The 10,073-nt window shown below is 41.5% G+C and overlaps 1 protein-coding gene across 1 annotated transcript; it reads right to left on the bottom strand.

Moving 5' to 3' along the window:
* Positions 1 to 390: 390 nt before the first annotated feature.
* On the bottom strand, positions 391 to 8,956 carry LOC106568506 (dorsalin-1). The gene is made up of 5 exons (XM_014138924.2): positions 8,424 to 8,956; positions 7,023 to 7,180; positions 3,941 to 4,027; positions 3,563 to 3,705; positions 391 to 1,648 (listed from the first exon to the last, which is right to left on the bottom strand). Exons 1-5 carry the CDS (start codon positions 8,549 to 8,551, stop codon positions 1,511 to 1,513), a joined length of 654 nt encoding a protein of 217 aa, XP_013994399.1. The 5' UTR covers positions 8,552 to 8,956; the 3' UTR covers positions 391 to 1,510.
* Positions 8,957 to 10,073: the final 1,117 nt, after the last annotated feature.

Here is a 10,073-nt window from a genome sequence, read left to right as displayed (position 1 = left end):
AAAAGGGATGCAAAAGGCAGTATTTTCGACGGAACGACCCAGAATAAGAAGTGCGCAACAGGATGTCGATGCTGTTTTACAGATGGTGCTGCATTGCTGGAGCAGTGACCCAGAAACCTTGTTTTCCCTCTTGGCGTCCCCTGTACATTTAGGTTTCCTGTCAAACTGATCCCACAGCCGGGGGCTATGAATCACTACCTCTATTAAGAGGTCACTGTATAAATAGTTATTAACTTTTAGGTTACACTTCAAATGCAGTGTTAAAATGTCAGTGAATAAAGATACATTTTGACAGCATTTATAAATAGTAAGAATTGTCCAATACATAAAAAAATAAATACTAATATTTGACTGTTTAATCTCGGGAAATAATGAAATTGGAATCCAGAATTCTTGTAGTAGCGTTTATTAAAGAATTTAATCAGATAGACATATAATTGATACAAATTCTCAAACTGTGTGATCAATGCCAATAACACATTTCACCACATTTTTTTTAACCAAAACTTGTTAGTGAAGCTGTGACAACCTCTGGCACATTCCATATCGTGGTGATAAATATTATGATGAAAATACATTGTGAAAAAGGTGACAATGTGAGGTAAATGTAAAAGGAAAACATTTATTTAGTGTATCTCAAAGAAAATATAAAAATAGTATATATTTATCCAACTGCTAAAACCAGAAAATGCTGTGGACCTAGTTTTGGACTTTTTGTGGGGACCCATGGAGTAGCACTGCTTTAATCCCTTGCCAGTCTAGAGCTTCAGGGTTGTGAAATATCGTCGTTAAAAATAGCATCAAAGCACATATGAAATGTCATTAAAGCAAGACTGCCAACGTTTCTTCAACCAGAACTAATAGCCGTCAGTTGGCTGCAGATCTGATTTTTCTCAGACCTTTTTTATTTTGAGACCGCCTAAATGTCCCTAAGCTTCTCCGCATGTGCAGGATTCTCTTGGTCTATTTTTTTATGTAGCTACTTCTTACAGTAAATCCCCCTTCTGGGAAAAGAGAGGAGAGCAGGGTTTCATATGGGAACTAGTCTAGAGATTCTATGAAGCCACAATTATCAATTTTCTTTATGCTCCTCAAGATTAACATATTTCAATATTCAAATGTTTCTGAAAATTAACTAGGAAATAACTAGGAAATAGCCATAATCTATTTTGGAATGTAGGCTATGTGCCAAAACAAAGCTGCAAGCCAAAACCTTCACATTTAAGGTTGCAAAGTTCCTGTAATTTTCCCAAAATTGACAGATTTTCCAGAACTCCTGATTGGAGGATTCTGAATTTCCTGCAAATTCCTTCTTGATTCTGGGAATCTTCGAAATGGGAATTCTGGAAATCCTGGGAATTTTGGGATAATTACCGGAATGTTGCAACCATGTCCACTCTATAGGTATTTCATGAGCAGAAGAGGGGGATGGGGTAGGGGGACTCCCTGGGATGGGGTGGGGGCTCCCTGGGATGGGGGCTCCCTGGGATGGGGTAGGGGGGGTCAATGATCAGTCCTCAGCCGGCAGTTGGGGGTTGCCTGGGCCGCAGGCACGGGTGAGCTGCACAGAGGAGATGGTGAGGGTGCTGAACTCATCCATGTAGAGGAAGGGCACATGCTCTGTAGAAGTGGTCTGGCAGCACGGCATCTGGGGTTAGGGTTAAAGAGAGGGAGAGGGAGGAGTCAACATCTGGGGTTAGGGTTAAAGAGAGGGGGGGAGGAGTCAACATCTGGGGTTAGGGTTAAAGAGAGGGAGAGGGAGGAGTCAACATCTGGGGTTAGGGTTAAAGAGAGGGAGGAGTCAACATCTGGGGTTAGGGTTAAAGAGGGAGAGGGAGGAGTCAACATCTGGGGTTAGGGTTAAAGAGAGGGAGAGGGAGGAGTCAACATCTGGGGTTAGGGTTAAAGAGAGGGAGGAGTCAACATCTGGGGTTAGGGTTAAAGAGAGGGGGGGAGGAGTCAACATCTGGGGTTAGGGTTAAAGAGAGGGGGGGAGGAGTCAACATCTGGGGTTAGGGTTAAAGAGAGGGGGGGAGGAGTCAACATCTGGGGTTAGGGTTAAAGAGAGGGGGGGGAGGAGTCAACATCTGGGGTTAGGGTTAAAGAGAGGGGGGGGAGGAGTCAACATCTGGGGTTAGGGTTAAAGAGAGGGGGGAGGAGTCAACAATAGAGTATCATATAGTAACCTGAACACAACCTTCGGAGTTGAAGTGCTGTCTGGAAGACTTCTAGTAGCCTTCTTTTAACCTAGACAACCACTAGCATATACAATATATTTACATGGGGAGGAGTCTATATTTAAGCCATAAGGCCAGAACGGCTGTGGTATATGGCCAATATACCACGGCCAAGGGATGTTAAGCACGACGCAACGGGGAGTGCTTGGATACAGCCATTAGCCGTGTTATATTGGCCATATACCACAACCCCCCGAGGTGCCTTATTGCTATTATAAACTGGTTACCAATGTAATTAGAGCAGTAAAAATACATGTTTTGTCATACCCGTGGTAAACGGTCTGATATACCACGGCCGTCAGCCAATCAGCATTCAGGACTCGAACCACCCAATTTATAATAAATCTTTTTTTTTTTAGCAATCACACACTTTTAGTATGTTACAAATTTGAGGATCCCATTGATAATTTGGTTTGTCTGAATCCCGTGTCACTTGGTGTTAGTCAATTTAAATGAAGGGAAATAACATTATGAGCAAAATTATGAATCATGTGCCTTTAGTAAACGTTTTTTTAAAGGGTTAATGACCTTAGATTTGAGCATCTGTGACCTCCTTTGAAGAAAATCCTCAATAACCTAAAATTGGTGTCTCAATGGTGGTCCCAGTCCTACTGGTGGCACAATGTTATCTTGATGGAAACAGTATTTAAAGTCATTAAGCTGACGTATTAGTGGATTTAGAATGGCAAGTTTTAGCCAAATACATTTAAACATAAATTGTATATAAAAAAAAAGATGTTAACAGTAAGTTGAAACACTGCGAGAAACGTGACAAGTCTAAAGCTGCTAGATGTTCCTCATGATCGACCTTGCACCTGGCTGAGCTGCTTATTTCCACAGATACCTAGACAAAACATTGATATCTCCACTAGCACAGCCTGTGGTCTCTCCAGGACACTCTGTTTCCGTGCTGTTTTCCCAGACCTGAGACAATTTCTCTTTATCTTGATGTGCGCCTGATTCTTTTTTTAGCTTTACTGGTATGTAGGGTGGGAAGTCTTTGCACTTTCCTACTGTACCAGGCAAGCTGATGACTTCAAGTATTTGAGTGTTTTTGATTCATGTATTTGGTCCGCTGTTTTCCTAGGAACTAAACTGAACATCGAGCTTGACTTACGGACTGACTAAAATGGAAACCAGGTGTGGATCTCGGGGTAGCGGACCAACTCAGAATCCAATTATCCAATCGAACAAGCCAAAAACCTATTATAGTAAGCTTATTCACATAATGCTAATACATTGATCTTTATCATAATCCACACAAAGGCACTTTACTGGTGTGTAGTAGGACATTCTTTTTTAAGAAACATGAAGGGTTGTTTGACCTTTGAGGGGCTGTCCTGTGCGGGGGGAGATGTGTGAAGTGATGGGCAGCGCGAGGGGCTCAGATCCAGTTGGGAGTTGCAGGGTGAGCACTGGACGTAGGTGAAACTCTCAGGGTAGATTACCCAGTTGTCCCAGCCAAGATCTAATAGAGAAATGAAGACAGATAGCACAGAAGGCTTAAATGCTATGGTGATGGCCACAGATATGTGCATGCACACACACACACACACACACACACACACACACACACACACACACACACACACACACACACACACACACACACACACACACACACACACACACACACACTCACAATTTATGTTTCATAGATGAACAGTGTTTTATTAAATTTTTGTGTGAACAGAGCTGGTCACCTTTCAGGAAGATCTGTGAGGCCAGCGGACAGCATTTCAGACCACTACTGTTGTCTGCTGCAGGACCCTCAGCCTGGGGTACAGCCACTATGGAGAAAGGGAAAGAACATATATCAATCAATATGAAACATTGAGATGATGCTCTGCATCAGAATACTAGAAGCAGAATACTGTAATGATCATATAGCCCTCTTAAGCCCATTACAAACTGGCTAGCACACTTGCACGTTTGGTCAGGCGAACCGGGTTTTATTCTCCGCATTGGAAGCTACTCACATCTCCTATTATCTACAATTAGGATGGTACTGAAGTTGGCACCACTTTATTAGGATGGTACTGAAGTTGGGAACACTTTATTAGGATGGTACTGAAGTTGGGAACACTTTATTAGGATGGTACTGAAGTTGGGAACACTTTATTAGGATGGTACTGAAGTTGGGAACACTTTATTAGGATGGTACTGAAGTTGGGAACACTTTATTAGGATGGTACTGAAGTTGGGAACACTTTATTAGGATGGTACTGAAGTTGGGAACACTTTATTAGGATGGTACTGAAGTTGGGAACACTTTATTAGGATGGTACTGAAGTTGGGAACACTTTATTAGGATGGTACTGAAGTTGGCAACACTTTATTAGGATGGTACTGAAGTTGGCACCACTTTATTAGGATGGTACTGAAGTTGGCAACACTTTATTAGGATGGTACTGAAGTTGGGAACACTTTATTAGGATGGTACTGAAGTTGGGAACACTTTATTAGGATGGTACTGAAGTTGGGACCACTTTATTAGGATGGTACTGAAGTTGGCAACACTTTATTAGGATGGTACTGAAGTTGGGAACACTTTATTAGGATGGTACTGAAGTTGGCAACACTTTATTAGGATGGTACTGAAGTTGGGAACACTTTATTAGGATGGTACTGAAGTTGGGAACACTTTATTAGGATGGTACTGAAGTTGGGAACACTTTATTAGGATGGTACTGAAGTTGGCAACACTTTATTAGGATGGTACTGAAGTTGGGAACACTTTATTAGGATGGTACTGAAGTTGGGAACACTTTATTAGGATGGTACTGAAGTTGGGAACACTTTATTAGGATGGTACTGAAGTTGGGAACACTTTATTAGGATGGTACTGAAGTTGGGAACACTTTATTAGGATGGTACTGAAGTTGGCACCACTTTATTAGGATGGTACTGAAGTTGGCAACACTTTATTAGGATGGTACTGAAGTTGGCACCACTTTATTAGGATGGTACTGAAGTTGGCACCACTTTATTAGGATGGTACTGAAGTTGGCACCACTTTATTAGGATGGTACTGAAGTTGGGAACACTTTATTAGGATGGTACTGAAGTTGGCACCACTTTATTAGGATGGTACTGAAGTTGGCACCACTTTATTAGGATGGTACTGAAGTTGGGAACACTTTATTAGGATGGTACTGAAGTTGGCAACACTTTATTAGGATGGTACTGAAGTTGGGAACACTTTATTAGGATGGTACTGAAGTTGGGAACACTTTATTAGGAAGTTGGCACCACTTTATTAGGATGGTACTGAAGTTGGGAACACTTTATTAGGATGGTACTGAAGTTGGCACCACTTTATTAGGATGGTACTGAAGTTGGCAACACTTTATTAGGATGGTACTGAAGTTGGGAACACTTTATTAGGATGGTACTGAAGTTGGGAACACTTTATTAGGATGGTACTGAAGTTGGGAACACTTTATTAGGATGGTACTGAAGTTGGCACCACTTTATTAGGATGGTACTGAAGTTGGGAACACTTTATTAGGATGGTACTGAAGTTGGCAACACTTTATTAGGATGGTACTGAAGTTGGGAACACTTTATTAGGATAGTCCTTAGTAAATGGTTTGTAGATAGTCAGTAGATGTTCAATAACTGTCAACAACATTTCAACTAAACATCCACTAACCCTAAACTTAACCCATACCCTTACCCTAATTCTAAACTTAACCCATACCCTTATTCTAAACTTAACCCATACCATTACCCTAATTCTAAACTTAACCCATACCCTTACCCTAATTCTAAACTTAACCCATACCCTAACCCTTAACCTAACCCTAAACTTAACCCATACCCTAACCCTTAACCTAACCCTAAACTTAACCCATACCCTAACCCTTACCCTAATTCTAAACTTAACCCATACCCTAACCCTTACCCTAACCCTAAACTTAACCCATACCCTAACCCTTACCCTAACCCTAAACTTAACCCATACCCTAACCCTTACCCTAATTCTAAACTTAACCCATACCCTAACCCTAATTCTAAACTTAACCCATACCCTAATTCTAAACTTAACCCATACTCTAACCCTTACCCTAATTCTAAACCTAGCCCATCCCTAACCGTAACCTTAGCAAGCAATTGCTTATCAAAAGATAGTTTGTTGATAATTTGACCATCTGATGGTATTTGTATTGTGTATTTGTGTTTATTATGGATCCCCAGTAGTTCCTGTCAATGTAGCAGCTACTCTTCCTGGGGTTTATTATGGATCCCCAGTAGTTCCTGCCAAGGCAGCAGCTACTCTTCCTGGGGTTTATTATGGATCCCCATTAGTTCCTGCCAAGGCAGCGGCTACTCTTCCTGGGGTTTATTACGGATCCCCATTAGTTCCTGCCAAGGCAGCAGCTACTCTTCCTGGGGTTTATTATGGATCCCTATTAGTTCCTGCCAAGGTAGAAGCTACTCTTCCTGGGGTTTATTATGGATCCCCAGTAGTTCCTGCCAAGGTAGAAGCTACTCTATGTGGGGTTTATTATGGCTCCCCGTTAGTTCCCGCCAAGGTAGCAGATACTCTTCCAGACACATTAAGACACGTATATCACACATAAAATAAAATATAAAACAGTACATCATATAAACACTGTCACACCACCACATATCCAGAATACAAAATGTGTGATACCACTGTACAACAATATTATAATGTACGTGTGTGTATCGTGTTAGTCCTATACAGTAGACCAGAGGATCATACTATCTAAATTAAGTTGGATCCTGAAGTTCTATTGCCCTCAAACATGTGGCTACCTGCTTTGTCCTGGGTCTTGTGAGAGATGGCAGAGAATGCTGTCTTCCATTGCTCTCTGATGGAAGTAAGTCTGTCAGTCGCCACCTGGGGTTCCTGCTGCAGGTTGAGGGCTCCAAGAAGGGTCTTTCTGATGCCATTCAACAACTCTCCATGGCACCTGCACACGGAACAGAAACAGACAAATTAGTTTATTGCAAATCAAATTAGTTTATTTGTAAATCAGTCATTTGAACTTGATTTGCTTATTTTCTAAAAATAAAATATTTTCAGCATTCCAGTTGTCTTTTTTATTTTTTATTTATTTTCAGTATATGGTCATGGAAATACTTTATAAAACAATTTCTGGTGACATTTTTAACATAATTTGTGTAGACTTTTTTTTACACAATTCCTGGTGATTTTTTAACACAATTCCTGGTGACTTTAAAAAAAAAAAGTTTTATTTGTAATTTTTTTACTAAGGCATCTTTGGTAAGTCAAATAAAATTGCAAAATGGCAGAATTTGGCCCATGGGCCTAACCATGGATACTTTTGAATCTCTTGCATCCATTTTGTGAGATCTGGCAATCTCTAAAAGAATCAACAGCAGCATTTTGTAAGTGAAATTTTTGGGGTGGACTTCAATCAATGTATTAATGGCATGCTGTTAAATTGGGGGTAATGTAGGTAATTTAATGGAATAGATTTAACCTGAAGATGATTTTACAAATCCAACCAGTTCAACCTTTAAATTCTAAAGTATTAAAACAGCTTGTTCACTCAGACTAAAGTTGGCTGTGCTACCAAAGCACGCATTGTTAAATCTATAACCGGAGGCCATACTTTTTCAGGGAGTTTGTTCTCACAATCTCTATTTGAGGTGGATCGGCTCCATGTCTAAAGATAGTGTTGCGGACAGCGTTGCTCTGTCTCTATGCCCTGAATGTTGTCATGTAAGAAAGATTGATAGTGTTGTTCATGCCTGAGGAGAACACAATGTTACACTTAGAACTGTAAGGTCAGCTCTCTCAAATCTAGATGCAGCCAAGTAAACCTCTCAAACAAGCCCTGGCTCATTTCACGAGGCCTCAGCAAGCATCCATCAACTGTGAGCTAGCAAGTCATGTTATAACCTGGTGCAGCTGTATGGGTCATCAAGATTTAAAATAGCCTATCACTGGTTATGGTTGGCTATTTCAAGTCTTGATGACCCGTAGAACTGGGCATGTAATTTAGAACATAGTTTATGTCAGAGATTGGCACAATGAGAACATACTGAGTTTCTGTGTTGGTTAGACGGACAGATTGCATAACCAAAACGCCATTTTGAATGAAAATTTCATTTTCAGAATTGATGTGTCCTCTATGACCTTCTGACTATCTAGTGATGTGTCGTCCAGCGAGGGGTGATAATACTAACCTGTCAGGGTGGAGGACTGCAGAGCCAGTGGAAGCAGCAGGTTCCTTCTCCGAGGGCTGGAGGACAAACGACTTTCCCAGAGAACAACCAAAGAGCACCAGCATCATCACAAAGTGCGCAAAATACATTTTGGAAAGATGGTGGTCAGTCTGGCCACTATGCAACTATCAGAGCAAATACCACCAACTTCTGGTTTTGTGGCAATAAATGAATTTGACTCTGTTCAGTAATGGAGGAAGAACTAGGTGTTCTTCAGTTGGCAGAGGAGGAGGCTGTACTGGTCTGACTGATAATGATGCTCTGGTAGAGGTCTGGGTATCCAATGGAAGCTCACAACGGGGCAGGAAGAGAATAGCTATTGTTTGTATTGGCCTGGAAACCTCAGCTTTATCTCCTCGTACACCAGGTTGTCCTTGGAATATTTTTCATTTTGTTTATGTCCTGCAAGTATGAAACAGTGTTGGGGTGATAGAGAAGGACCAGAGAGAAAGAGAGAGAGAGCTGAGAGAGAAAGATTAGGAGAGACAGAAAGATTGAGAGAGAGCTGAGAGAGAAAGATTGAGAGAGAGAGAGAGAGAGAGAGCGAGAGAGACTACTTACCGTAGTTGTATAGACAAAGAGCATCCTGGGTAATGTGCGTTGAGACTGAGCACATTAAATGGTTGAACTGATTCCTGTCTCATCGTTATTGAATTGTTATAAAGACGTGGTTATGAAACCAACAGGAGATAACGGTCTTGTCAAGTGGGTAATACATAATGTGTGGCTGGCTGTTACCTCAGAAGAGATGTGTGTGTAACCGTTATTTAACTAGGCACGTCAGTTAAGAACAAATTCTTATTTACAAATGACGGCCTACCCCGGCCGACGCTGGGCCAATTGTGCGCCGCCCTATGGGACTCCCAATCACGGCCGGTTGTGATACAGCCTGGAAGAATAGATAATAGGATACAAACATTAATTTGCAGGTGTTTCTTAAATAAAATAAATGAAATAGCCTACTTCTCATGAATGAAACTAAATGATGTAATGTAATATGTTGAAGGAGGGGGAGATGCTTCTTTCATGGAGAAGAGCAACCGTGTCTACGATATCTGGTACAACACCTGAGAGTACAGCTGCTGTTATATGCTTTGTATTTAAAACTTTATATTTGATATTACTTTACCTGAATCATCTGGCATGGCAAACTAGCTTCACATGAAACATCCAGCAAGCTGGGACACCAGCAAACAAGCTACACATGAAACATCCAGCAAGCTGGGACACCAGCAAACAAGCTACACATGAAACATCCAGCAAGCTGGGACACCAGCAAACAAGCTACACATGAAACATCCAGCAAGCTGGGACACCAGCAAACAAGCTACACATGAAACATCCAGCAAGCTGGGACACCAGCAAACAAGTAACATGAAACATCCAGCAAGCTGGGACACCAGCAAACAAGCTACACATGAAACATCCAGCAAGCTGGGACACCAGCAAACAAGCTAACATGAAACATCCAGCAAGCTGGGACACCAGCAAACAAGCTACACATGAAACATCCAGCAAGCTGGGACACCAGCAAACAAGCTTCACATGAAACATCCAGCAAGCTGGGACACCAGCAAACTAGCTTCACATGAAACATCCAGCAAGCTGGGA

This window comes from Salmo salar, chromosome ssa13 (genome assembly GCF_905237065.1).
Source record: "Salmo salar chromosome ssa13, Ssal_v3.1, whole genome shotgun sequence".
NCBI lineage: Eukaryota > Metazoa > Chordata > Actinopteri > Salmoniformes > Salmonidae > Salmo > Salmo salar.
The sequence above is the reverse complement of the archived record's forward strand: the minus strand, read 5'-3'. Positions and strand labels throughout refer to the sequence as shown.

Excerpts from the sequence above, each read along its gene's own strand:
- LOC106568506 (XM_014138924.2), bottom strand. The coding sequence starts at position 8,551 with ATGTATTTTGCGCACTTTGTGATGATGCTGGTGCTCTTTGGTTGTTCT. Across the intron at positions 3,706-3,940 it reads CTCACAGATCTTCCTGAAAG|ATCTTGGCTGGGACAACTGG; the intron begins GTGACCAGCTCT and ends TTTCTCTATTAG. Across the intron at positions 1,649-3,562 it reads CACAGGACAGCCCCTCAAAG|ATGCCGTGCTGCCAGACCAC; the intron begins GTCAAACAACCC and ends CCCTAACCCCAG.